The following is a 27,150-nucleotide window of genomic DNA, read 5'->3' as shown; positions in this document are numbered from 1 at the left end:
ATCCTTATTTTTCTACGAAAAACCACCATGTGAAACATGTTCTTAAGTAACTGTGTTGTTCAAAGAAAACTATATGTATTAAGTAAAAATGAAAGCCACAAGATAAGCCCCACCCATCCATTACGACCTCATCAGGAGGCGGAGCCTAATTTCAAAAGCCATATTTGTCCAAAAAAATGTATTATGTTTTCAGTTTCTTGTTCAGATAGATGACTACGTATGTTAAGAAAATAAGACAAAATATAAACCCCACCCACCCGCCCTTTGTCAATCGGGGATGATTTTTTTTTATTCGTCGTAAGCCAGGGGGCGGAAATTAAATGCAAAATCCTTATTTTCTACTAGAAATTACCATGTGAAATGTGTTGTTAACTAACAGGTGATCTACAAGTTTTTAGATTAGAGCTGGCCATTGAAATATTTGCCATGTCTTTGATTAAACTGTAAAAGTCATGCATAATCTATAAAAATGACATGAAAAATATTTCCATGGCCAACTCTAACCTGAAAACTTTTGATCACGCTTTATATGTGTCAAGTAAAAAAGAAAGCGGAAAGATTAGGTGGGGCTAATCTATCTCGATTTCAATCTTGATGAATTTTTCATTCGTTGCTAGATCGAGGGGCGGAGCGTAATTGCAAAATCCATAATTTCCCTACAAAAATTTACTACGGTTTTAAGTTCTTGTGGTGAAAAGATGACTACGTATATTAAGAAAAAAAAGACACAATATTCTTCTGGCAAAAAAATTACAAAATTTTTGAGAATGTTTTCAGATAAAAAAATTGGTCTTCTGTTATTAAACAGAAGTTTTCTCACCTTTGACTTGACCTGACGTATAAAATCAAGGTGGATTCATAAATCACAAGTACGACAGTTATGGCCAACTCTAACCTGAAAACTTTTTGATCACCCTTTATATGTGTCAACTAAAAAAGAAAGCGGAAAGATTAGCCCCACCCATCTATCTCGATTTCAATCTTGATGAATTTTTCATTGGTTCCTAGATCGAGGGGCGGAGCGTAATTGCAAAATCCATAATTTTCCTACAAAAATTTACTAGGTTTTAAGTTCTTGTTGTGAAAAGATGACTACGTATATTAAGAAAAAATAGGCACAATATTCTTCTGACAAAAAAAAAATTTTGAGAATGTTTTCAGATGTACGACAGTTATGTTATTTTATAAATTTACATAGCAAATTTACTTTAGGTTCGATGATTATCTGTCTAATAAAAATCGACACAGATGGTAGATGCACAACAGACGCAGACAGATGGAAACGGAGCACCTATTTTTTCATACTCTAGGTATCATGAAACGACGGGAAAACTTGAAAGTACGATGTAATCATTTACCGATATTTATTTATATAACACTAACTTTAATCAAAAGATTTTTTTATCTCTTGAGAAAAAAATAGTATAGGTCCCCAAAAAGAGACAGGTGGTACACCACATTGCCAAAACGGACTCTGGGGATTAACGCTCAACCACTTCTACCATTAAAACTCGCCAAATCTTAGACATCAGTTTTATTAAACACCTACAACTAACCTAACTACATTTAATCGACAACAGAAAAAGCGGGCTTCTCCTTGTGTAAGCACTTGAAGGCTTCGAAGGCCGTCTCTTCGGGACTATCCTTCTTCACGGCACACTTCTGCACCAGCTTGTCCACCTCGGCGTCATCCGCAGCCACTTTCTTCAGCTTCGTCTTCAAAACGTCCAGGTTGATCTCCCCAGCAGCTGTCGCCAAATTCGCCTTCTTCGCCACACACAGCATCTGGCTCTTCAGTTTCGGGTCGTCCACCAGCTCGCCGTTCCTCGCCTTGTCGATCAGGTCTTGGGCGACCCCGGACTCCGTCTTGCACTCCTTGCTGACTTCATCTAGTTTCTTCTTCTGTTCGTCGGTGAGAGCCTGCAAGGGTTGCTTTGAAGAAGCAGAAATGGAATTGAGGGTGGAGGTACTCACTTGCGCTGCCACGATGAGGGTGAAGGCCACACACACGAAGAGCTTCATTTTCGAAACGTACTGCTGCTGGTGGAGGAGGAGCGCTTTTATATATGTGTTGTGTTTGTCTGGGGATATGGAAGAAGTTCAAGGACTGGTAATAATTTGACCTAATTGAATTAAATGAATGCGAGATGAGACGTTCTGGAAAGTTTGCAGGGGTAAATAGGTAATTTTCTTATTGAGTTAAATTTGTTGTGACATGGGTGCTTTGTGGAGTGATAGAGGGCGGAAATTGGACTAATTGAAAGATGGGTTTGTTAACGTTTGTGATTTAGAGGAAGGTTCTGGAAGCGTTGTTTTGACCAAAAATGGTTGATTAGGAGGTGAATTTTAATTTTGTGGTCGGCAAGGTTGCTCGTTACCGCGGCGTGTGGGAGGAAATGGCTTTATGTGTAACGAGGAGCCATTGTGTAGTAATTGCCGTATTCATTAGAATTAATATACAAGGGAAAGGCAACAAATAAATGTGCATTAGACGCATAAATTGGCCTTTGTAGAAATTCTTTTTATTTATTGAGGGTAATCTGACCCCTTGGGTATAAAAAAATTTGTCGCCCGTTTCCGTCTGTCTGTCTGTCTGTCTGCCGTCTATCCGGGTTTTTATTAGACAGATAATCTTCCAAATTACTGGACAGATTGTTGTCAAATTTTGCATTCGGGACTGTCATGTAGATGGAAAACGCCAACCAAAAATTGACTGATCATCTCCGTGAACTATTTGATGACGCCATTTCCAAAATCTAATTTCTCGACTTTCAAATTTATCAATTCTTTATTTCTTTAATCTTTCAATTTGCAGTTTTTCAATTTTGTAATTTTTCGATATTACAATTTTTTTTTCGATATTTCAATTTTTGGTTTCCTTAATTTTTCAAGTTCTTCATTTTTATTTTTCATTTTTCGTATTTTTAATTTTATATCAGAATTTTTCGCTTTTTCATTTGCTTTATTTTTTCAATGGTTTTTCGAATTTTTAATTTTTCGTTTATTCAACTTTGCAAATGTTCAAATTTGATTTTTCAGTTCCTCGATTTGCCAATTTTAATTTTTTTTACTTTTGGAATTTTTGGATTTCTCAGTTGTCCGATTTTTCGATTTCTTTAATTTTCTATATTTCGATTTTTCAATATTTCATTTATTTTGATTTTGTACTTTTTTGATTTTTAAGTCTCAGTCGCTAGATTTTTTAATTTTTCGTTTATTCAATTTTTTGAGTTCCTGATATCCAATTTTTAGATCTTTCAAAGTTTTCGATCATTCGATAATTTTTAGTCTTTTCATTTTTGATTTTTTAATTTCAAAATCTTGCAATTTTTCCATTTTTTTTATTTTAAAAGTTGACAAATCGAAAAATTAAAAATTGGAAAAATGAAAAAACGAGAAAGTGGAAAATTTGCGAATGGAAAAACTGAAGAAATAAAAAATCGAAAAATTGAAGAATCGAATAAATGAAAAAGTTTTCAAATCCAATAGTTAAAAAAATATATTTAAAATGAAAACTACAAAAATTGCAAATGAACAATTGAAAAAACGGCAAACTTAAAAATCTAAAACCTAATAAACGAAAAATTAAAAGATGAAGTTGAAAAATTGAAAACCGAAAAATTGCAAATCAAAAAATTAAAAAATTCAAAAACTGAAACAAAAAATTGCAAGTTGGAAGTTTGAAGAAATGAAAAATTAAAGAATCGAAAAATGAAAAATGAAAATTGGAGTAACAAAAAAAAATGGAAACATCGAAAAATCGAATAATTGAAGAAATAGAAATCGAATAACTGAACAAATCAAAATCGAAAAACTGTACGATTGTAAGACGGAAAATTTGAAAAATTAAAAATCGAAAAATTGAAAAATCGGGTAAAAAAAAATTTTAAGTACTCGATAACTAAAAAATGGAAAAATTCTTAAAATAGTAATATTGAAAAAGTGAAACTCTTTTAGAAACACAATATTTAATACAAAAATTAAAAAATTGAAAATCAAAAATTGAAGAAACGAAAAGCTAAAATATTTAAAAGTTGAAAAATAAAAAAAATTTTGATTTTTAAGTCTCAATTTTTCGATTTTTTAATTTTTCGTTTCTTCAATTTTTCAAGTTCTTGATCTCCAATTTTTAGATGTTTCAAAGTTTTCAATCATTCGATACTTTTTCGTCTTTCCATTTTTGATTTTCTAATTTTAAAATATTGGAATTTTTCCATTTTTTTATTTTAAAAGTTGACAAATCGAAAAATTAAAAATTGGGAAAATGAAACAAATGAAACAAAAAATTGAAAAGACATTGGAAGATGAAAAAATTGAAAAACTAAAAATCGAAAAATTCAAGAATCTAATAAATGAACAAGTTTTCAAATCCAATAATTGAAAAACGGAAAAGTTCTAAAATCGCAAAATTGGAAAAGTAGTAATTAAAAAAAATATATTTAAAATGAAAACTACAAAACTTGCAAATGAAAAATTGAAGAAATGAAAAATTAAAAAAACGGCAAACTTAAAAATCTGAAACTTAATAAACGAAAAATTAAAGATGAAGTTGAAAAATTGAAATCGAAAAATTGCAAAATCAAAAAAATTAAAAAATTCAAAAACTGAAACGAAAAATTGCAAGTTGAAAGTTTGAAGAAATGGAAAATTAAAGAATCGAAAAATGAAAATGAAAGAACGAAAAAAAATGGAAACATCGAAAAATCGAATAATTGAAGAAATCAAAATCGAAAAACTGTAACATTGAAAGATGGAAAATTTGATAAATTAAAATTTGAAAAATTGAAAAATCGAGTAAAAAACTCGATAACTGAAAAATGGAATAATTCTTAAAATAATAAAATTGAAAAAGTGAAACATTTTTAAAAGCACAATATTTAAAACAAAGATTTAAAAAATTGCAAATCAAAAATTTGAAGAAACGAAAAATTAAAATGTTTAAAAGATGATAAATAAAAAAATTGAAAACCAAAAATTCCAAATCGAGAAATTAAAAAATCCAAGAATTGAAAATTTTCACATTGAAAAAAAGAAAAGTTATCGAACCAGAACAATGAAAAACCGAAAAATTGTAAATAAATGAAAAATTAAAGAATTGAAAAATGGGAAATTGGATACTCGAGAAATTTTAAACCGAAAAATTGCAAAATCAAAAATTGAAGTAACAAAAAAATGAAAAATTGGAAAGTCACAAATCAAAAAATGCCAGAAACGAAGAATTGAAAAAACAAAAAATTATACTCCTAAAATGGAATCATCGAAACATCGAATGATTGAAGAAATAGAAATCGAACAACTCAACAAATCAAAATCGAGATAAACATGGAAGAATTGAAAAATTAAAAATCGAAAAATTGAAAAATCGAATAAATAAAAAAATTTAAAACCCAATGGAGAAAATGTTAGAAGAGGAAAATTGAAAAAGTGAAAAATTTTTAAAAACAATATTTAAAACGAAAATTAAAAAAATTGCAAATCAAAAATTGAAAAATGAAAAAACTGAAAAATTTCACATTGCAAAAAAGAAAAATTATAAAAACAGAACATTGAAAAACCGAATAATGATAAAATGAAAGAAAAAAACCGAAAAGAAAAACTGTATGTTGAAAATTTCAAGAAATGAAAAATTAAAGAATCGAAAAATGAAAATGAAAGAACGAAAAAAAATGGAAACATCGAAAAATCGAATATTTGAAGAAATCAAAGTCGAAAAACTGTAACATTGAAAGATGGAAAATTTGAAAAATTAAAATTCGAAAAATTGAAAAATCGAGTAAAAAACTCGATAACTGAAAAATGGAATAATTCTTAAAATAATAAAATTGAAAAAGTGAAACATTTTTAAAAGCACAATATTTAAAACAAAGATTTAAAAAATTGCAAATCAAAAATTTGAAGAAACGAAAAATTAAAATGTTTAAAAGATGATAAATAAAAAAATTGAAAACCAAAAATTCCAAATCGAGAAATTAAAAAATCCAAGAATTGAAAATTTTCACATTGAAAAAAAGAAAAGTTATAGAACCAGAACAATGAAAAACCGAAAAATTGTAAATAAATGAAAAATTAAAGAATTGAAAAATGGGAAATTGGATACTCGAGAAATTTTAAACCGAAAAATTGCAAAATCAAAAATTGAAGTAACAAAAAAATGAAAAATTGAAAAATCTCAAGTCAAAAAATGGAAGAAACGCTAAATTGAAAAAACAAAAAATTAAAAAATCAGAAGAGAAAAGTCGAATAATTGAATAAATAGAAATCGAATAAATGAACAAATCAAAATCGAAAAATTGTGGCATTGAAAGATGAAAAAATTGACAAATAAAAAATCGAAAAATTGAAAATTTTAATAAATAAAAAAATTTAAAACTTAATGACGGAAAAAAGGAAAAATTCTTAAAATAGTAAAATTGGAAAACTGAAATGTTTTTTTTCACAATATTTAAAGTGAATATAGCGAAATAGCAAATCAAAAATTGAAAAAACGAACAATTGAAATATCTAAAAGTCAAAAAATTAATAACCAAAAGTTCCAAATCGAAAAATTGAAAAGTCCATAAATTGAAAAAACGAAAAATTAAAATATCTAAAAGTCAAAAAATCAAAAGATTAATAAGCAAAAGTTCCAAATCAAGAAACTGAAAAATCCATAAATTGAAAAAATTCACATTGAAGAAAGAAAAATTGTAAAAACAGAAGATGGAAAAACCGAAAAATTGAAAAAATGAAGAAAATAAAAAACCGGAACGAAAAATTGCAAGTTGAAAATTTGAAGGAATGAAAGAATCGAAAAATGAGAAATGAAAAATTTGAAACTCGAGCAATTTTGAACCGAAATGGACTTAATAAAATATTTTAAAACTTAGTAACCAAAAAATAGGAAAATTCTAAAATAGTAAAATTGAAAAAGTGAAATTTGTTTATAATTATAGCATGTATTTAAAACAAAAATTAGAAAAATTGTATATCAAAAACTAAAAAGATGAAAGATTGAAAACTTTAAAAGTTGAAAAGGCGAAAAATTGAAAAACTCAAATATTGAACAATTTCACACTGAAAAAAGGAAAAATTATGAAATCAGAACACTGAAAAACCCAACAATTGAAAAAAATAAAGAAAATAAAAAGCTGAAACGAACAATGACAAAACGAAAACTTGCATAAATGAAAAATTTATAAATCGAAAAATTGGAATAATCAAAAAGCGAATCAAAAACTAAAAATTGCTAAATCTAAAATTTAATGAAACAAAAAAATGGCAAATCGAAAAATGGAAGAAACGAAAAATTGAAAAAATTAAAATTGAAATAACAAAAAATTTTAAAATCCGTTCAACGAAATTTCGAATAATTGAACAAATAGAAATCGTATAACTGAACAAATAAAATTCGAAAAACTGTAACACTGAAAGATCGAAAAATTGAAAAATTAAAAATCGAAAAACTGAAAAATCGAATCAAAGAAAAATTCTAAAATAAAATAGATAACTGAAAAATGGAAAACTAAAATCATAAAATTGAAAAAGTAAACAATTAAAAAAATTATAATAAAAATTTAAAAAGATGTAAACCAAAATTGAAGAAACGAAAAATTGAGAAATCAAGAAACTGAAAAAACGAAAAATTGAAAAGTCTAAAAGGTAACAAGTCGAAAAATTAAAAATTCAGATATCGAACAATTTCACAATGAAAAAAGGAAAAATTATAAAATCAAAACACTGAAAAACCCAAAAATTGAAAAAATAAAGAAAATAAAAACTGGAATAATGGAAAATTATGGAATCGAAAAATCGGAAAAGAGAAAAAGCGAATCGAAAACTCCTGAAATTTTAAATCAAAAAATTGCAAAATCTAAAAATTGATGAAACAAAAATACACGAAAAATTGAAAAATGGCAAATCGAAAAATGGAAGAAACAAAAAGTCGAAAAAACAAAAAATTATTAAATCGAAACATTGAAAAACAGAATAATTGAAAAAATAAAAAAAAAAAACAAAAACCCCAACCAAAACAAAAAGAAAAAATTAAGAATTGAAAACTAGAGTAACTCAAACCGAAAAAGTGGAAAACCGCAAAGTTAACAAACCGAAGAACTGAAGAAATAAAAAATCTAAAATTGATATTCTAAAAAAAAAAGAAGAAAAAACGAATCGAATCCAGAAACTGAAAATCATAAATCGAGAAATTAAAACCGAAAACTTGCAAATCCATCGAATTCCGCTCCTTTGAAAAAGTATAGAAAATAAATTTGTTTTCTGATAACCTTTAGATATTAAAACCTGTGGTGTAAATGACAAATTCCAAGGAGGCGCTGTTCGCAGATAAACCGAAAAGAGTATTATTATCAGTGTACATGCTTAACTTTGATTTTTTATACATCGAAAGAATATCACGTAGAAATTTGTTTAATTTGAATGAATTGTCTCCTCAAAACATAGGAATTAAAATATTAACTAAACCACAATAGAACAAAATATTTTGAATATGGTTGTTATTCTTATTTGCTCATAATTAAATAAAGACGTGAGTATTCTGATATTTTCTAGGAAATGAGGTTCACAATTTGATCAATAAAAAATTGGTCGAAGGCTGGAAGTATACCTATATAATCCGACAAATCCAGCTCTTTAAAAAATTATAAAATTTGATTTTACGACTTTCGTTTTGTGATAACTGCTATAAAGTAAAAACCAGAGGCATAAATAACACCCCTTGCCCTTCAGCATTAGGTAATAGCAATCTCAAGCTCAAGTGTTTATTTATGTTTATTTTGGCTAGCATTTAACTATCTGCATGATATTTCTAATATACAGACAAAATTTGACAACAATCGGTCTAGCAGTTTCAGAGATTACGTGTCCACTAAAATAGACAGACAGACAGACGGAAACAAGAGAGTAGATTTTTCGTGCTGTAGGGGTCATGAAACGTCAAGAAAATATGAACGTGGGAAGTAAAAATATGAAAAATTGAAAAATCGCCCATTGAAAAATTGAAGAAACAAAAAATTGAAAAAACTATAAAATCAAAATATTGAAAAATCGAACAAATGAAAAACTGAAGAAAAAAATTATGAAAAATGTTTATTAAATGTGCTCACACGTGACGGAGAATTTATTAAAACTAATCAGTTGTCTTATATTTCACCAGAACTAAAAATACTACCGAAAACTCTCTTATCACTCTCTCTCAGATTACCCAAATCAGCCCAAGGCCACTTTTTCTCCAACTTCCACCGCCACGCTTCGCCTATCCATCCCAATCAATCCGCTAATCACCGAAATTTACATCACTTTTTCTCGAAACGTCCAAAAAACATCAATCACACTGAAACGCAATTGACTATTATTGGAACGATTGCAAAATTCCCCCGATTACCACTTATCGAAGCCAGGTTTATAAACAGCCGATCAAAACAATTTCGATAGTGTCCAAAATGAAGTTCGCCGCCTTCCTTCTCCTCTCTTCGTTCGTGCTCGCTCAGGTAGTAAATTTTTCCCGCTTTCCCGATTTTTCTGACCTTATCACCGCAGAGCGCCGTTATCAACAACCCTGAGGACGAGCTCAGGCGCAGCGCCAGCTGCCTGCAGCGATCAAGGGTCAGTTTCAACGCGATAAAGGGGATCCATACGGGCCAGTTTGATAACGACCAGAGTCTGAAGGAGTATTTGCTGTGCATCAGCAGGGTGGCGGGATACATCAACGAGGCGGGGTATCTGCAAAGGGACGTGATTAGGGTGAGGCTGAAGGGCGGGCACTACAGCGACGACACCATTGAGGAACTGGTGCAGAAGTGTACGGAGAACAAGGAGACTCCGGAGCAAACGGCCTTCGAGTTTATGAAGTGTGTGCATGTGGTTACATTCCAGACAAAATATGCCTGATATGTTTGATATTTGTTAAAAATAAAAGTTTGATATTGATAAAATGGACATTTTTTCTGATATTGACAACACTGTAAACACGATAAGTGGACTTTTCGTTCAGTCGTGATTCTGTGGTTTTGTTGTTGACACCACAAAGATACCAATGAAGAGCCTGATTTTTTTTATCTTCATTACACTTGTTGGTTTATCAGTAGTAAGTTTGTACTTGGTCACTAGTTAAACTTTGTCACAAATTTTCACTAGTCTTCTGTTGATAAGCAAAGAGCCCAGACCGCCCAAACTTACTGCAACCATGAAGTGCCAGACCAATCCAACCCCGAAAACCTAAAAAAGTACACCTTTTGCCTCTTCAAGAAAATGGGTTTCCAAACTGAAGATGGCACCTTCCAAGAAGAAACCCTTCGCCAAAATTTTGCCAACGTTCTCCCTCAGAACAAGATCGACGAAATTCTGACCAAGTGCACTGTCCAGAAAAACACCCCTGAAGATTCAGCTCTTAGCGCTCTAACCTGTATCGAAACCATCAACAAACCAAACTAGACAAAACTGTTATAGTAACTTTATTTCAAAACTATTCCCTTAAACAGGTACGAAGTTTGGCTGATTTTCCCTGATGCATTTAAAAACCTGGAACGACGTCTCCTCTTTAGTTCCTTTATTGGCGACGCATTTGGTGATGATTTCGTTGACTTTGTCTTCGTTGTCGACGACATTCCTCAATTTGGCTTTGACTTTTTCGACGTTGATGTCGCCGGATGCGTCGACGAGGCCGGATTTCTTGCCGAAGCACAGACTGTGGGCTTTGAGTTTGTCGTCTACGGCGGAAAAGTCGTTGTTTCGGATTTTGTTGATGGAATCTGTGGAGACGCCGGTTTCAGCTTGGCATGCGTCGCTCCAGTTTTTCCAGTTGGCTTTTTGCTCGTCGGTCAGAGACTGGAAATTTTGATACAGATTTTTCGAAAAATTTGTAGTCAAAACGTACCTGAGCTGTGACGATGAGGGCTACGAACACGAGACAAAGAAGGAACTTCATGATGGAAACAAAGAATGAGCGGAATAATCAGTTGGTTTCTTTTATAGAAACGTTTATCGCTAATGCAAGATAACGATGAGGGTCTAAGTCGAACAACGATAATGAGTGCACGTCGTGACAAATTTATTCATTTTTATCACAGTATTACGTAAAATTAGTTGACCGTTTTGTGTTTAGATTTCCACATTGTGTTAAAACTTGTGTAAATCCTATTTATAATTTGTATTCACAACAAATATTTTTGTGATTTTTACTTCCCGAGCGCAAGCTAAGAAAGTATTGAAGGTATAGTTTGGGAAATTTTATTCAACCCTATAAAATTTTATTGGCAATGACTAGACGGACAGTGGTACAATGGTAAGAAATATTGTTGTACTCATAAAATAATGGTCATTTTCGTTCGTGAGTAACGATGCTCCCTGTCCAGACCTGGATTATTCTACGTCCTAACATCTGTGGATTACTGGCACGCGACAACTTCAAGTTGTATATATCTCTTGCTATTGTACTACTGTCAGTCTCGTTATTGACAATACAATTTTATAGGGTAGAAAGAAATTTCCCAGACTATAATAGGGTCCAACAGGTGACTGGAAACTTTTATACTTTATTAAATGACGTACTTTTCCACTGTGGTTTATGAATCCGTGTTGAATTTTTATCCTAGATTTGTCGATTTTTTTATTTTTCTACTTTCGATTTTTCAATTTTTCGGTATTGCAATGTCTGGATTTTCCAATTTTTCGATTCTTCAATTTCTCGATTCTTTAAGTTTTTGATTTCTCGATTTTTCCATTTTTCAATTTTCTCATTCTTCAATATTTTTAAGTGTCCCAATTTTTCAAAATTTCAGTTTTCGACGTTTTTAAATTTTCAATTTGAATTTCTGCATTTTTCGGTTAATGGATATTTTAGTCATGGGATTTTTCAACATTTCGATTCTTAAATTTTTAGATTTTTCGGCTTTTACATCTTTTATTTTTTGGATTTTTAAATTTCAGATTTTTAAATTTTTTACCATTTCTATTCTTCTATTTTTCCAGTTTTAAAGTTTTCGAAATTTTGTATTTCTCGATCTTTCGATTTATCAATTTTTCGATTTTTTATTTATCGTTTTTTTTTTTAATTTTAGATTTCTCAATTTTTACCTTTCAGATTTTTCGATTTTGGGCTTTCTATTTCTCAATTTTTCAATTTTTCGATTTCCCAATTTTTCGCCACTTAGTTTTGGAATTGTTAAATTTCTCGATATTTTAGTTTTTCGATCTTTCAATTTTCGCTATTTTATTTAAAGTTTAGATTTGTCCGTTTTTGGATGTTTCTATGTCTCGATCACTCGATTTTTCGACTTTTCTGTTTCAGACCTTTCGCCTTTCGGTTTTTCAGTTTTTCGATGTTTCAGTTTTGGGATTGTTCAAATCTGGATATTTTAATTTTTCGATTTTTAAAATTTTAGATTTTCGAATTTTCGATGTCTCCGTGTTCAGTTCTTCGATATTTCTATTTTTCAATTTTTCGAATTTTTAAATTTAGATTTTTTGATGTTGGATTTTTCGATTCTATATTTTTCCATTTTTCATCTTCTCGATTTTATGATTTTTCATTTTTTTATTTCAAATTTTTTAGTTTTTCAATTTGTGACTTTTCGATTTTGGGTCATTTCGATTTCTCAGATTTTTTTGTTTTACTATTCTTAAATTTTTCGATTTTCCAAATTTTCAATTTTTGACTTTTCTAAATTTTTGATATTTCGATTTTTCGATTTCTCAATTTTTCGATTAATCCCTTGTTCAGTTTTTCGATTTTTCAGGTTTTTGATTTTTCAGTTTTTCGATGCTTCAGTTTTGGAATTCTTTAAATTTCGATATCTTGATTTTTCAATTTCTCGGTTTTGCTGTCCCTTGAAATTTCGAATTTTCAAATTTTAGATTTTTCAATTTTTTGGTGTTTCTTGGATCTTTGATTTTGCGATTTTTCGGTCTTCGATTTTTCGGTTTTTCAATTTTTCCATTTTAAAAAATTTTTGAATCTTCAATTTTTCGGTTTTAATTTCTCCATTCTTCATTTCTTCGACTTTACGATTCATCGTTTTCCTTATTATTTCAATTTTTCACTTTTTCGATTTTTCGATGTCTCGATTTGTCGATATTTCTATTTTTCGATTCTTCTACATATTTTCCCAGTTTCAAAGTTTTCAGAAATTTTGATTTTCTCGATTTCTCAGACCTTTTTATTTTTCAATTTTTCTAATTTTTAAATTTTATATATTTTTATTTTTTTGGTGATTCGGTTCCTCAATCTCTCGATTTTTCGACTTTTCGATGTTGTATTTTTCGGTTTTTCAATTTTTCGAATGTACATTTTTCCATTTTTCATGTTTTGATTTTACGATTTTTAATTTTTTTTTATTTCAAATTTTCAAGTTTTTCAATTTGTAACTCTTGATTTTTCGATTTTGGGCCATTTCGATTTCTCATTTTTTTTATTTTTCGACTTCACGACTTTTCGATTTCTCGATTTCTCAATCTTTTGATGTTTCGCTTATAGACGTTTCAGTTTTTCAGTTTTTCGATGTTTTGATTAGACGATTCTGTTTTTCGATTTTTTGAGTCGTTGGGTTTTCGTTTTTTCGGTTTTTCAGTTTATCGATCCTTCAATTTTTGCATATTTTAATTTTTCGATTTTTAAAATTGTAGATTTTTCAATGTCTCGGTTTTTCAATTTTACTATTTTTGACTTTTCTAATTTTTTGATATTTCGAGTTTTCGATTTTTCTATTTCTCGATTAATCCCTTGTTCAGTTTTTCCATTTTTCGATTTTTCAGGTTTTTGATTTCTCAGTTTTTCGATGTTTTAGTTTTGGGATTCTTCAAATTTCGATATCGTGATTTTTCAATTTTTGAAATTTTAGAATTTTCGATTTCTCGATTTTTTTGTCCGTCGAATTTTTGAATTTTTTGGTGTTTCAGTTCTTGGATCTTTCGATTTTGCGACTTTTCGGTCTTCCATTTTTCGGTTTTTCAATTTTTTCATTTTTAAAAATTTTTCAATATTCAATTTTTCGTTTTTAAATTTTTCAAATTTTTTATTTTTTTAATTTTACAATTATTCAATTCTTCGATTTTTCAGGTGTCCGATTATTCAGTTTTTCGATTTTTTAAATTTTCGATATTTCGACTTCGTTTTTCGAGTTTTAGATTTCTCGATTTCTCAGTTTTTCGATGTTTCAGTTTTGGGGTTTTTCAAATTTCGATATCTTAATTTTGAAGTTTAAAATTTCTCAATTTCTCGATTTTTCAACTCTTCGATATTTCTATTTTTCAATTTTTAGGGTCTTAAAATTTTAGATTTTTCGGTTTTTTGAAGTTTCAGTTCCTCGTTTGTTGGATTTGTCAATGTTTCGTTTTTTTAAATTTTCTGTTCTTCAATTTTTCGGTTTAAAATTTTGCGATTTTTTTTTTGATTTTACGATTTATCTTATTTTTCAAAATTTTCAGTAATTCAATTTATAACGATTTTTCTATTTTTTGAGTTTTCAATTTTTAGATTTCCCAATTTTTCGCCATTTCAGTTTTATATTTATTCAATTTTTCGATTTCTGAATTTCTCGTCTCGATTAATCGATTTTTTGGTTTCCTAACTTCTCAACTTCTCGATTTCTTTTTAATTTGAAGAGTCTAGATTTTTCAGTTTTTCAATTTTTCGATTATTGAATTTTTGAATTTTTCAGGTTTCTGATTTTTCGGATTTTCCATTTTTTAAATTTTTGATTTTTCGACCTTTCGATTTCTCGATTTATCAATTTTTCCACGTTTCAGTTTTGAGGTTTTTCAATTTTCGATTTCTCAATTTTTAGAATTTTAGATTTTTTGATTACTCAAATTTATAATCTATCTTTTTTTATTTCAAATTTTTCAGTTCATTACTTTTTAACTTATCGATTTTTCGATCTTGGATTATTTCGATTTCTCAATTTTTCGATTTACCGTTCCTTTTTTAATTTTAAATTTTTCAATTTTTCGGATTTTTTAAAATTCAGATTTTTCAGTTTCTGGATACTTCGACTATTTTTCGACTTTGTTTAAAAAAATGGGTTTCCAAAACGAAGAAACCCTACGTCAAAATTTTGACAAAATACACCACCAACAAACCCAAGTAAAACACAACTGCTTCTATAGTAACTTTATTTCAACCCTTAAACAGGTGTGAATTTTGGTCGATTTTCCCTCAGGCATTTATAAAGAAAGAACGCTGTTTCTTCTTTATTTCCTTTATCCACGACGCATTTGCCGACGATTTCGTTGACTTGGTCTTCGTTGTCGACGACTCTCCTCAATTTCGTTTTGACATCTTCCACGTCTACGTCGCCAGATGCGTTAAGCAGACCGCATTTCTTGCCGAAACATAGACTGTGGGGTTTGATTTTGTCCTCTAAATCGGAAAAGTCGTTGTTTCTGAGTTTATTGAGGGTTTCTGCGGAAATTCCGCTTTCGGCTTGGCATTCGTCGCTCCACTTTTTCCAGTTGGCTTTTTGCTCGTCCGTCAGAGACTGGAAATTTTTGATGTATCACAAGAAAAATTGATAATGATAACGTACATACCTGAGCGGTGACGATGAGAGCTACGAACAAGAGACAAAGAAGAAACTTCATGGTTGGTGGAAACAAAGAATGAGTGGAGGAATCAGTTTGTGTCTTATATAGAAATGTTTATCACTAAGGCAAGATAACCGGAGGGTATAAGTCAAAAAAAACGAACTGGGAGCAGATCATATCAAAATTATTTATTGTGTTTACAAGTAATTTGATTTTCAAAATGTGCAATTGCTGTATGTTTAGGTTTTAGTAAAAGTTGTAATAATTCTATCAAAAAAGATACTTTTGTTTTTTTTCCAGATCTCCTTGCTGGGTTATTTATACATACAATGTCAATCTATGGTGGACATAATTATGTATAATTGTAATACATATATAATATAATTTAATTAAATTTAACTAGAATCAAAATTCTAAAATTTTTCAATTTCTAACTTTTCGATTTTTCAATTTTGGGCTATTTCCATTTCTGAATTTTTCGATTTTTCGACTTCTCGACTTTTCGATCTCTCGATTTTTCAATCTTTTGTTGTTTCGACGTTTCAGTTTTTCAATTTCTCGATTTCTCGGTTTTTCAATTTTTCGTCATTTCAATTTTTGAATTTTTCAATTTCTGGAATTTTCAATTTTTTTATTTTTTTAAATTTAATATATCTCGATTTTTCCACTTTCGATTTTTAAAATTTAGATTTTTGAGTTTTTTGATTCTTTAGTTTTTGGATTCTTGAGTTTTTTCTATTTCTATTATTCAGTTTTTCAATCTTTAAATTTTTCATTTTTCGGTTTATTGATGTTTTAATTTTTCGATTTAACGATTTTTTAACTCGATCTCTTGACATCCCGTTTTTTCGATTTTTCGGATTTCGATTTTTCCATTTTAAAATTTTTCATTTCTCAATTTCTCGATTTATCGATATTCCGATGTTTCAATTTTTCGATTGCTCGAATTTTCAATTTTTCGATGTTCAGATTTTTCAATTTTTCGGTTTCCCAATTTGCCAATGTTTCAGTATTATAATTTTTCAATTTTTCGATTTTTAAATTTTTCTGTTTTCAAAATTTTCGGTTTTTGACGTCCTCATATTTTTATTTTTCAATTTCTGAATTAATCCATTGTTCGGTTTTTCAATTTTCCGATTTTTCAATTCTTCGATTTTTCAGTTTTTCGATATTTCTATTTTCACTTTTTCGAATTTTTAAATTTTAGATTTTTGTTTTTTGGTTTTTCAGTCCCTCGGTTTTTCGATTTTCGACTTTTCGGTGTTGGATTTTTTTGTTCTCAAATTTTTCATTTTTTTAAATTTTAGGTTATTCAATTTTTCGGTTTTGAATTTTTCCGTTTTATATTTGTTCGATTTTACGATCTATCTTTTTTTTATTTCAAATTTTTCAGTTTTTCTATTTTTAACTTTTCAATTTTTCGATGTTTCGGTTTTTCGATTTCTCGCTTTTTCGATTTATCGACTTTTCGGGTTTTCATTTTGTCGATTTGCTAATTTTTTATTTATCGTTTCCTTAATTTTAATTTTTTCAGTTTATCAATTTCACCTTTTCGATTTTTCGATTTCTAGACTTTCGATTTCTCGATTTCTTAATCTTTTGGTGTTTTGCTTCTCGATGTTTCAGTTCTTCAAATTTTCCGTTGTTTTGATTAATGGATTCTCTGTTTTTGGATTTTTCGAGTTGCTGAGTTTTCGTTTTTTCGATTTTTCAGTATTTTGATTCTTCGGTTTTTGCATATTTTAAATTTTCGATTTTTAAAATTTTAGATTTTTTTGTATCCGTTTTCAGTTCTTCGAGATTTATATAATTTTTCTTTTTTTCGATTCTTCAAATTTTCAATTTTGGACATTTTTAATTTTTTGATATTTCGATTTTTCGATTTCTCAATTTTTGGATTAATCCATTGTTCAGTTTTTCAACTTTCGGATTATTCAATTTTTCGATTTTTCAGATTTTTGATTTTTCGGGTTTTCGACTTTTGGACGTCGTTTTTCGACTTTTCGATTTATCGATTTTTCAAATTTTTGGTTTTTTAGTTTATCCATGTTTCAATTTTGGGATTTTTCAATTTTTCGTTCATTAAGTTTCGAAATGTTGATTTTTCAGTTTATAAAATTTTAGAATTTTCGATTTCTCGTTTTTTCAGACATTTCTATTTTTCAATTTCTTTATTTTTTTTTATTTTAGACTTTTTGGTTTTTGGTATTTCAGTTCTTCGGTATTTCATTTTTTCGACTTTTCGGTGTTAGATTTTTCGGTTTTCAAGTTGTTCTGTTTTCTTTTCGATTTTTTATTTTTTTGATTTATCGTTTATTTATTTAAAATTTTTCAGTTTTTGAATTTTTGAAGTTTCCATTTTTTTAATTTTAGACTACTTTGACTTCTCAGTTTTCCAAATTTTCGATTTTTGACTTTCCTATATGTTTGATATCTCAATTTCTATTTCCAATTTGTGAATTAATCCATTGTTCAGTTTTCCAATTTTCTGATTATTCAATGCTTCGATTTTTCAGGTTTTTGCTTTTTCGGGTTACAATTTTTTTAATTTTCGATTTGTCGACTTCCTAATTCGATGTTTCAGTTTTGGGATTCTCCAAACTTCGTGTCTTGATTTTCCAATTTATAAAATTTTAGATTTATCGATTTCTCGATTTTTCAGTTTTTCGATATTTCTATGTATTTTCACTTTTTCGAATTTAGACTTTTCGTTTTTTTTTTGTGTTTCAGTTTGGCGCTTTTTCGATTTTCGACTTTCCGGGTTGGATTTTTGGTTCTTTAATTATTAATTTTTTTAATTTATTTATTGGTTACTCAATTTCTCGGTTTTAAATTTTTACATTTTATATTTGTTCGATTTTACGATATATCTTTTTTTATTTTAAAAATTTTCAGTTTTTCAATTTTTATGTTTCCAATTTTTCGACTTTTCGACTTCTAGACTTTTTGATTTTTCGACTTCCTGATCTTCTGATGTTTCGCTTCTCGATGTTTCAGTTCTTCAAATTTTCCGATGTTTTGATTAATCGATTCTCTGTTTTTGGATTTTTTGGAGTTGCTGAGCTTTCGTTTTTTCGATTTTTCAGTATTTAGATTCTTCAATTTTTGCATATTTTTAATTTTCGATATTTAAAATTTCAGATTTTTCTGTGTCTCGGTTTTCAGTTCTTCCAGATTTCTATAATTTTTCAATTTTTCGATTCTCTAAATTTTCAATTTTCGACATTTTTAAATTTTTGATATTTCGATTTTTCGATTTCTCAATTTCTCGATTAATCCGTTGTTCAGTTTTTCAACTTTCGGATTATTCAATTTTTCGAATTTTCAGTTTTTTGATTTTTCAGGTTTCCGATTTTTTAAATTTTCGATTTTTGGACGTCGTTTTTCGACTTTTCGATTTTTAGATTTTTCTGTTTTTTAGTTTTTCCATGTTTCAGTTTTGGGATTTTTCAATTTTTCGTTCGATTTTTCAAATTTCGAAATGTTGATTTTCCAGGATTTCGTTTTTTTTTAATTTTTGAGTCTTCAATTTTTGGGTTTTGAAATTTTTTGATTTGTTTTTTCGATTTATCATTTATTTATTTAAAAATGTTCAGTTTTTCAATTTTAGACTACTTTGACTCCTCAATTTTTCGATTTTTCGTTTCTCCATAATTCAGTACTTCAATTGCTCGGTTTTTCAATTTTTCGTCTTTTCGGCTTTTCGATTTTTCAATTTTTTCAGTTTCTCGATTTATTGTTTCTTTTTTAATTTAAAATTTTTCGACTTTTCAATTTTTACCTGGTCGATTTTTCAATTTTGGACCATTTCATTTTCGATTCTGAATTGTGTCTCGAATTTTACGATTTTTCAATTTTTTCATTGCTCAGTTTTTCATCATTTCAGTTTCGGAATTTTTCTATCTGTAGATTTCGATTTTTCGATTATACATACACTTTTTCGATTCTACGGTTTTTTTTTTCAAATTATTCGCTTTTTTAATTTTACTTTTTGATTTTTCGATTTTGGACTATTTCGATTTTTCGTTTCTGGATGTCTGAGTACTTCAATTTTTCGATGTTACGGTTTTTCAATTTTTCGCTTTTTCGATTTTTCGAATTCTCGGCTTTGCATTTTCTTGGTTTTCTAATTTTTCGGTTTTTATATTTGTGGAGTGTACAGGTTCCCAATTTTTAGATTTTTTAAATTTTCAATTTTTTTTATTTATCTTATCTTAATTTTAATTTTTTTTCATTTCTCAATGTTACCGTTTCGATTTTGCTGTTTTGGACTATTTCGTTTTTTCAGTTTTTCCATTTTTTGACTTCTCTACTTTTCATTTTTTCGATTTCCCAATCTTTTGATGTTACCATTCTCGGCGTTTCAGTTTTTGAATTTTTCAATGTTTTGATTTTTTGATTCTCTCCTTTTTAGATTTTCGACTTCTCAGTTTTTAGATTTATCAGTTTTTCAATTTTTCGGTTATTGAATTTTTCAGTTTTTCCATTTTTCAAATTTTCGATTTTTCGGCTTTATTTTTCGATTTTATTCTTCGACTTTTCGATTTCTCGATTTATCAATTTTTCGATGTATTAGTTTTGGGTGTTTCAATTTTTAGAATTTTTGATTTTTCGATTTCTTCATTTTTCGGTACTGCGATATTTCTATTTTTCAATTTTTCGAATTTTTAAATTTTAGATTTTTTGGTTTTTTGTTGCTTCAGCGAATCGGTCTTTTGATTTTCTCGACTTTCGGGGCGGGATTTTTTAATTTTCTAGTTTTTGATACTTCAATTTTTGGGTTTTGAAAATTTTCGATTTTTTTTTCGATTTATCATTTATTTATTTAAAATTTTTCAGTGCTTCAATTTTTGAATTTTTGAATTTTTCAATTTTAAACTACTTTGACTTCTCAATTTTTCGATTTTTCGTTTCTCCATGCTTCAATACTTCAATTGCTCGGTTTTTCAATTTTCCGTGTTTTCGGCTTTTCGATTTTTCAATTTTTCAATTTCTCGATTTATCGTTTCTTTTTTAATTTAACATTCTGCGATTTTTCAATTTTTACCTGTTCGATTTTTCAATTTTGGACCACTTCGATTCTGATTTGTTCGACTTTTTGACTTCCGGATTTTTCGATTTCCTGATTTCCGGTTATTTCGATGTTTCGTGTCTCCAATTTTACGATTTTTCAATTTTTAATTTCTCAATTTTTCGTCATTTCAGTTTTGGAATTTTTCTATCTCTAGACTTCAATTTTTCGATTCTACGTACACTTTTTCGATATTTTAGTTTTCCAATTTTTAAGATTTTAGACTTTGGATGTCTCGGCTTTCAGTTCTTCTATATTTCTATTTTTACATTTTTTGAAAATTTTAAAGTTTACATTTTTCAATTTTTCGAGTTTTAACATTTTTGATTTTTGATTATTCAATTTTCGGCTTTTAAATCTTTCGATTTTTCAGTTTTTTGATTCTTCAATTTTTTCTATTTCTATTTTTCAACCTTTTGAATTTCCAAATTTTTTATTTTTCAGTTTATTCATTCGTCAATTTTCAGTTTGTTAAATCTAACATTTTTCAATTCTACGATTTTTTTATTCGATTTCTAGTTTTGGGAATTTTCAATTTCTGGATTTTTCAATTTTTCGGTATTTTAATTGCACGATTTTTGCTTGATCTTTCGATTATTCGGTTTTTCAATTTGTCGACTTCCAGAATTTTTTGACTTCTACTTTTCTCGATATATCAATATCCAACCTCTCGATATTCCAATTTTTCAATTTTTCGAAAAGCATTTTTTCCCTTGGCTGTCTGTTCCCAAAACGCCCAGACTTAGTGCAACCATGATGGAATGAATTGCCAGACCAATCGAACCCCGAAAAAATAAAAAAGTTCGAAATGGGTTTTCAAAACGAAGAAAGAAAAAACCCTATCAACAATTTTGCCATCAGAACGAAATTGACCAAATTTATATATATATAATAAATATTACGTTGATCAACATTAGATTTTGTCAAGGCTTCACACATGAAGACAACATACTATTTTGACATTTTGATGCACCATCAAGAAAAACACCCAAAAATAAACTAAACTAGAACACAGCTGCTTCTATAGTAATTTTATTTCAACCTTTACACAGGAGTAAATTTGGGTCGATTTTCCCTCAGACACCTAAAAACGAAGAACGCTGTTTCTTCTTTGCTGCCTTTATCGACGACGCATTTGCCGACGATCTCGTTGACTTGGTCTTCGTTGTCGACGACTTTCCTCAGTTTCGTTTTGACATCTTCCACATCTATGTCACCAGATGCGTTAAGGAGACCGCATTTCTTGCAAAACATAGACTATGGGCTTTGATTTTGTCATCTACAGCGGAAAAGTCGTTGTTTCTGAGTTTATTGATGGTCTCTGTGGAAACTCCGGTTTCGGTTTGGCATTCGTCGCTCCACTTTTTCCAGTTGGCTTTTTGCTCGTCTGTCAGAGACTGGAAATTTTTGGTGTATCACAAGAAAATTGATAGTGATAAATGACAATGATAATGTACCTGAGCGGTGACGATGATAGCTACGAACACGAGACAAAGAAGAAAGTTGATGGTTGATGGAAACAAAGAATGAGCGGAGGAATTAGTTGGTTTCTTATATAGAAAAGTTTATCACTAAGCCAAGATAACCAGAGGGTCTATCTAAGTCGAAACAGTGATAATGAGTGCAAATTATGTCAATATTATGTAAAGTAACTTGTTTTTTTTTTATTAATGTGTTAAATTTGTCTATTTTTTACAGATCTTCTTCGTTCAGCACCTACATTCAGCGAACTGAATTTTCATTAGGTAAGTTTATTTATAGTGAATAATACTTATCAATTATCGTATCAATTATTATCACCCTATCGGTATTCCACTTCTATTTCCATCAATGATATTGTTTTAACCTTTTGTCTCTGTATAAGTGTCGAGTTTTCATCACCTTCAACTTTTCACGATATCGTGGTAGTTATCACTTGTTTGTTATTTTTAAATTTGTTATACCTAAACTCGACTTACACAAGAATGATCGAAAAAAATTTCTTTGACTTTTCAAAAACAGCTACTAATTTTAGACTTTTACACGTTATGATAAAAATGAGTTCTGCTCGAAACCTATTTCCTTGACCTTTTTTCTATGATTATCAAACTTGTATCACTTTGTGAAGTCGTGTCAATTTTTATCACTTTATCGTTCTTTTACTTGTTTATAAACTAACTACTCGACACATTTGTCGTAGTCTAAAATGAATTTAGCTGCGGTTTTTTTCGTGTCGTTGTTTGTCTTCGTCCAGGTAAAGTAATTTAGTTTCTAGTTTACATCACTTTTATCAATTTGTATCTTAGTGTGACGATGACAATATTACCTACGCTGACGTTGTCAAACCTTGCAAAGAAAAGTCAGGAATTACTGACGAAATCCTGGTTAACGCTTCTAAAGGGAATTACGACAACCCAAAACTAGAAACATTCTTACTGTGTAGTCACAAAGCTCTTGGGTTTCAAAATGAAGCAGGACAGATACAAATTGATGCTGTGGAAAGAGTGCTAAAGAAGTCGGCTTTTCCTGTAACGCAGGTACAGAAAGTTGTACAACAATGCAACTCCAACAAGGCTACTCCAGGCGAAACGGCAATAGAGTTTTCAAAATGTAGTAAAGCTATCTTGCATCCAAAACCACAATAACACTATGTCACACCAAAAAGAAATAAAGTTTTCGTTTAATATTTTATGTTTAGGTAACATTTCAAAAATATCAATTTTTTAAAGGGCTTTGAACTCTGGATAACTACGTCTGACGCATTTAAAAGCCCGAAATGCCCTTTCTTCTTTAGTTTCTTTTTTGTCGACGCATTTGGCGATGACTTCGTTCACTTGGTCTTCATTGTTGACAATAGTCTTCAGTTTCGCTTTGAGTTTTTCCACATCCACGTCGCCAGATGCGTTAAAGACGCCGGATTTCTTGCCGAAACATAGAATGAACGCGTCGATTTTGTCGTCTGTGATGCAAAAATCGTTGTGTCTGACTTGATCGAGTGCTTCTATGGAAACTCCGGTTTCAGCTCGGCATTCGTCGGTCCATTGTTTCTCGGTTGTCAGAAGCTGGAAATTTTGATATAGATTTGGCCACAAGTTGATAGTGGTGATGGTAATGATAACGTACCTGAGCTGTGACGATGAGAGGTACGAACACGAGACAAATGAGGAAGTTCATGGTTGACGAAACTAAGAATGAGTGGAAGAATCAGTATATTTCTTTTATAGACGCGAGATAGCCATGAAGGTCTACGTGGAAACAACGATAACGAGGGAAATCATAATATTTTGGCAAAGGTTGGATTTTGTCAAGGGTTCACACATAAAGACAATTTATTGTTTTGACCTTTCGTCTATGTTGTCTCATGAATTGTTATCAACTTATCGGCGTTCTATTACTTCTTATAAAACAGATATTCAAGCCAAGAAGAACAAACCAAACTAGAAAAAAAAACTGCTTCTATAGTAGGTAACTTTATTTCAAAACCATGTTAAATAGGAGTGAATTTTGGTTCATTTTCCCTGATGCATTTAAACACGTGCAACGATGTCTCTTCTTTAGTTCCTTTATTGACGACGCACTTGCCGATGATTTCGTTGACTTGGTCTTCGTTGTCGACGACATCCCTCAGTTTCGTTTTGACTTTTTCCACGTCTATGTCGCCAGATGCGTCAATAAGCCCGGCTTTCTTGCCGTAACATAGACTGTGGGCTTTCATTTTGTCGTCTACGGCGGAAAAGTCGTTGTTTGCGACTTTGTTAATGGCGTCTGTGGAAACTCCGGTTTCAGCTTGACATTCTTGGCTCCATTTTCGCCAGATGGTTTTTTGTTCGTCTGTCAAAGACTGGAAATTTTTGATAGAAAAAATTGATAGTGGTGATGATAATTGATAGCTTACCTGAGCTGTGACGATGAGAGCCACGAACACGAGCCAAGGAAGAAACTTCATGGTCGATAGAAACAAGGAATGAGCGGAGTAACTAGTTTGTTTCATTTATAGAAAAGTTTATCACTAATGGAAGATAACCGTGAGGGTATAAGTCGAAACAACGATAATGTGTGCAAATCATCAATATTATTTATCTTTATTACAATATTTTGCAAAATTAGAACTTTTTTTAAATGAGATTATTTTTTATTGCAAATTAAATTTGTGTAAGTCGTATTATTCGTTTTCACACATGGGGACAACTTATTGTTTTGACCTCTATGTTGTTTATTATCAAACTATCATCTTCTATTATTTCGTATAAATCAGGTATTCAAAACACGTTTGTTTTTGAAATCTCTTAAAAAATTGCCTGGAACTTTTATTCCAGTTCTATATCAAACTATATAAAACTGTCATTAATCTTTGTTGATACACAAATTGCCTAAAACGGTCAAACTTGTTCAAGAAAATGGGTTTCCAAAAGGTCTTCCTGGAACACCGTTTCTTGTTTAGTTTTAGTTTTCAAATGTTCTCATTTTATAATCTTTTTCGAGTCATTCGAGTTTTCAATGTTTCGTTTATAAACTTTTTTTCAATTTTAATTTCTCCAATTGTTGTTTCTCCACTTTTTTAATTTGCGATTTTTCAATTTTTCGTTTTCCTTGTTTCTTAAATTTTTAGATTTTGTAATTTCTCTATTTAAAATTTCTGGAGTTTCCAATTTTTAAATCTTTAATTTTTGAACTTTTCGTTATTCCATTTCTTTAATTTTTCGATTTGGAATTTTTCGTCTCGGTTTTAATTTTCGTTATTTTTATAATTTTTCGATTTTCCAATGTTAGGATTAAATAATTTTTTGTTTTCTTCTTTTCAATTTTTCGTTTCTTAAACTTATCGATTTACGATTTTTCAGTTTTTCATTTTTTTGGTTCTTTAATTTTACCAATGCAGTTTTTCGAGTTTGCAGTTTTAAAGTTTTCAGTTTTTTAATTTTTTAACTTTTGGATTTTTCAGTTTTTCAATTTTTCAATTTTTATCTTTTGCAATTTTTCGATTTGAGTTTCTCGAGTTTTCAGTTTTTATTTTTTTTATTTTTCGATTTTTCAATTTTTCGATTTGCAGTTTTTGGTTTCGGCTTTTTATTTTCTTTATTTTTTCAATTTTTCGGTTTTCAAATGTTCTCATTCTATAATTTTTTTTCTGCAATGTGAAATTTTTCACTTTTTGCTGTTTTCAATTTTTCGGTTTTCAATTCTTCGATTTTTCAACTTTCAGATTTTTGAATTTTTCGTTTTTTCAATTTTAGATTTTTCACTTTCTCGTTTTTGAATTTTTCAGTTTTTAGATTCTCAAATTTTTCTCTCGGTTTTCTATTTTCCTTATTTTTTCAATCATTCGAGTTTTCAATGTTTCGATTATAAACTTTTTTTCAGTTTTAATTTCTCCAATTGTTGTTTCTCCACTTTTTTAATTTGCGATTTTTCAATTTTTCGTTTTTCTTGTTTCTTAAATTTTTAGATTTTGTAATTTCTCTATTTAAAATTTCTGGAGTTTCCAATTTTTAAATCTTTAATTTTTGAATTTTTCGTTATTCCATTTCTTTAATTTTTCGATTTGGAATTTTTCGTCTCGGTTTTTCTTTTCGTTATTTTTATAATTTTTCGATTTTCCAATGTTAGGATTATATAATTTTTTGTTTTCTTCTTTTCAATTTTTCGTTTCTTAAACTTATCGATTTACGATTTTTCAATTTTTCATTTTTTTGGTTCTTTAATTTTACCAATGCAATTTTTCGAGTTTGCAGTTTTAAAGTTTTCAGTTTTTTAATTTTTTAACTTTTGGATATTTCAGTTTTTAAATTTAGTCTTTCACGAGTTTTCAGTTTTTAATTTTTCAGTTTTTCAATTTTTCAATTTTTACCATTTGCAATTTTTCGATTTGAGTTTCTCTAGTTTTCAGTTTTTAATTTTTTTATTTTTAGATTTTTCAATTTTTCGATTTGCAGTTTTTGGTTTCGGCTTTTTATTTTCTTCATTTCTTCAATTTTTCGGTTTTCAAATGTTCTCATTTTATAATTTTTTTTCTGCAATGTGAAAGTTTTCACTTTTTGGTGTTTTCAATTTTTCGGTTTTCAATTCTTCGATTTTTCAACTTTCAGATTTTTGAATTTTTCGTTTTTTCAATTTTAAATTTTTCACTTTCTCGATTTTTGAATTTTTCAGCTTTTAGATTCTCAAATTTTCCTCTCGGTTTTCTATTTTCTTTATTGTTTCAATCATTCGAGTTTTCAATGTTTTGATTATTAACTTTTTTTCGATTTTAATTTCTCCAATTGTTGTTTCTCCATTTTTTTAATTTGAGATTTTTCAATTTTTCGTTTTCCTTGTTTCTTAAATTTTTAGATTTTGTAATTTCTCTATTTAAAATTTCTAGTGTTTCCAATTTTTAAATCTTTAATTTTTGAATTTTTCGTTATTCCATTTCTTTAATTTTTCGATTTGGAATTTTTCGTCTCGGTTTTTCTTTTCGTTATTTTTATAATTTTTCGATTTTCCAATTTTAGGATTATATAATTTTTTGTTTTCTTCTTTTCAATTTTTCGTTTCTTAAACTTATAGATTTACGATTTTTCAATTTTTCATTTTTTTGGTTCTTTAAT

General features: G+C 29.1%; 7 protein-coding genes and 1 pseudogene across 11 annotated transcripts in view; 3 read left to right on the top strand and 5 right to left on the bottom strand.

Annotated features, from left to right (window-relative positions):
* LOC135124201 (calbindin-32) overlaps window positions 1-27,150 on the top strand; it is a 325,924-nt gene that overhangs the window by 111,472 nt on the left and 187,302 nt on the right. For 3 of the 5 annotated variants that reach the window (XM_064049103.1, XM_064049104.1, XM_064049100.1), the window contains exon 3: window positions 22,283-22,344. The gene's annotated coding sequence lies outside the window, so the exon portion shown is untranslated. The remainder of the gene's footprint in view (window positions 1-22,282; window positions 22,345-27,150) is intronic. The other 2 variants (XM_064049102.1, XM_064049101.1) reach the window with 1 other exon arrangement.
* LOC135124677 (uncharacterized) lies at window positions 1,520-15,592 on the bottom strand. Its single transcript, XM_064049910.1, has 6 exons — window positions 15,520-15,592; window positions 15,120-15,467; window positions 9,377-9,755; window positions 9,197-9,247; window positions 1,975-2,090; window positions 1,520-1,920 (listed from the first exon to the last, which is right to left on the bottom strand). Exons 1-6 carry the CDS (start codon window positions 15,568-15,570, stop codon window positions 1,567-1,569), a joined length of 1,299 nt encoding a protein of 432 aa, XP_063905980.1. The 5' UTR covers window positions 15,571-15,592; the 3' UTR covers window positions 1,520-1,566.
* LOC135124199 (B1 protein-like) lies at window positions 9,314-9,926 on the top strand. The gene is made up of 2 exons (XM_064049098.1): window positions 9,314-9,482; window positions 9,532-9,926. The coding sequence occupies exons 1-2, from the start codon at window positions 9,435-9,437 to the stop codon at window positions 9,880-9,882; spliced, it is 399 nt and encodes a 132-aa protein (XP_063905168.1). The 5' UTR covers window positions 9,314-9,434; the 3' UTR covers window positions 9,883-9,926.
* LOC135124197 (B1 protein-like) lies at window positions 10,430-10,975 on the bottom strand. The gene is made up of 2 exons (XM_064049095.1): window positions 10,868-10,975; window positions 10,430-10,818 (listed from the first exon to the last, which is right to left on the bottom strand). Exons 1-2 carry the CDS (start codon window positions 10,916-10,918, stop codon window positions 10,465-10,467), a joined length of 405 nt encoding a protein of 134 aa, XP_063905165.1. The 5' UTR covers window positions 10,919-10,975; the 3' UTR covers window positions 10,430-10,464.
* Window positions 21,601-22,754, bottom strand: LOC135124676 (uncharacterized; annotated as a pseudogene).
* On the top strand, window positions 22,770-23,208 carry LOC135124675 (B1 protein-like). Its single transcript, XM_064049909.1, has 2 exons — window positions 22,770-22,817; window positions 22,870-23,208. The coding sequence occupies exons 1-2, from the start codon at window positions 22,770-22,772 to the stop codon at window positions 23,206-23,208; spliced, it is 387 nt and encodes a 128-aa protein (XP_063905979.1).
* LOC135123976 (uncharacterized) lies at window positions 23,216-23,739 on the bottom strand. The gene is made up of 2 exons (XM_064048835.1): window positions 23,687-23,739; window positions 23,216-23,625 (listed from the first exon to the last, which is right to left on the bottom strand). The coding sequence occupies exons 1-2, from the start codon at window positions 23,735-23,737 to the stop codon at window positions 23,287-23,289; spliced, it is 390 nt and encodes a 129-aa protein (XP_063904905.1). The 5' UTR covers window positions 23,738-23,739; the 3' UTR covers window positions 23,216-23,286.
* LOC135123975 (uncharacterized) lies at window positions 24,018-24,566 on the bottom strand. Its single transcript, XM_064048833.1, has 2 exons — window positions 24,459-24,566; window positions 24,018-24,404 (listed from the first exon to the last, which is right to left on the bottom strand). The coding sequence occupies exons 1-2, from the start codon at window positions 24,552-24,554 to the stop codon at window positions 24,051-24,053; spliced, it is 450 nt and encodes a 149-aa protein (XP_063904903.1). The 5' UTR covers window positions 24,555-24,566; the 3' UTR covers window positions 24,018-24,050.

Source organism: Zophobas morio, unplaced genomic scaffold (assembly GCF_036711695.1).
Source record: "Zophobas morio isolate AGI-343-1 ecotype UQ-CSIRO unplaced genomic scaffold, CSIRO_AGI_Zmor_V1 ptg000007l, whole genome shotgun sequence".
NCBI classification, from domain to species: Eukaryota; Metazoa; Arthropoda; class Insecta; order Coleoptera; family Tenebrionidae; genus Zophobas; species Zophobas morio.
The sequence above is the reverse complement of the archived record's forward strand: the minus strand, read 5'-3'. Positions and strand labels throughout refer to the sequence as shown.

What these genes read in the sequence shown, in the direction of transcription:
- LOC135124675 (XM_064049909.1), top strand. Translation starts at nt 22,770, where the DNA reads ATGAATTTAGCTGCGGTTTTTTTCGTGTCGTTGTTTGTCTTCGTCCAG. An exon ending in CGTTGTTTGTCTTCGTCCAG is followed by an intron (nt 22,818 to 22,869) that starts GTAAAGTAATTT and finishes TTTGTATCTTAG; the next exon opens with TGTGACGATGACAATATTAC.
- LOC135124677 (XM_064049910.1), bottom strand. Translation starts at nt 15,570, where the DNA reads ATGAAGTTTCTTCTTTGTCTCTTGTTCGTAGCTCTCATCGTCACCGCT. An exon ending in ATCGACCAAAATTCACACCT is followed by an intron (nt 9,756 to 15,119) that starts GTTTAAGGGTTG and finishes TCGTCGCTGTAG; the next exon opens with TGCCCGCCCTTCAGCCTCAC. An exon ending in AAACCTGGCTTCGATAAGTG is followed by an intron (nt 9,248 to 9,376) that starts GTAATCGGGGGA and finishes TGGGATGGATAG; the next exon opens with GCGAAGCGTGGCGGTGGAAG.
- LOC135123976 (XM_064048835.1), bottom strand. Translation starts at nt 23,737, where the DNA reads ATGAACTTCCTCATTTGTCTCGTGTTCGTACCTCTCATCGTCACAGCT. An exon ending in CTCTCATCGTCACAGCTCAG is followed by an intron (nt 23,626 to 23,686) that starts GTACGTTATCAT and finishes CAAAATTTCCAG; the next exon opens with CTTCTGACAACCGAGAAACA.
- LOC135124197 (XM_064049095.1), bottom strand. Translation starts at nt 10,918, where the DNA reads ATGAAGTTCCTTCTTTGTCTCGTGTTCGTAGCCCTCATCGTCACAGCT. An exon ending in CCCTCATCGTCACAGCTCAG is followed by an intron (nt 10,819 to 10,867) that starts GTACGTTTTGAC and finishes CAAAATTTCCAG; the next exon opens with TCTCTGACCGACGAGCAAAA.
- LOC135123975 (XM_064048833.1), bottom strand. Translation starts at nt 24,554, where the DNA reads ATGAAACAAACTAGTTACTCCGCTCATTCCTTGTTTCTATCGACCATG. An exon ending in CTCTCATCGTCACAGCTCAG is followed by an intron (nt 24,405 to 24,458) that starts GTAAGCTATCAA and finishes AAAAATTTCCAG; the next exon opens with TCTTTGACAGACGAACAAAA.
- LOC135124199 (XM_064049098.1), top strand. Translation starts at nt 9,435, where the DNA reads ATGAAGTTCGCCGCCTTCCTTCTCCTCTCTTCGTTCGTGCTCGCTCAG. An exon ending in CTTCGTTCGTGCTCGCTCAG is followed by an intron (nt 9,483 to 9,531) that starts GTAGTAAATTTT and finishes TTATCACCGCAG; the next exon opens with AGCGCCGTTATCAACAACCC.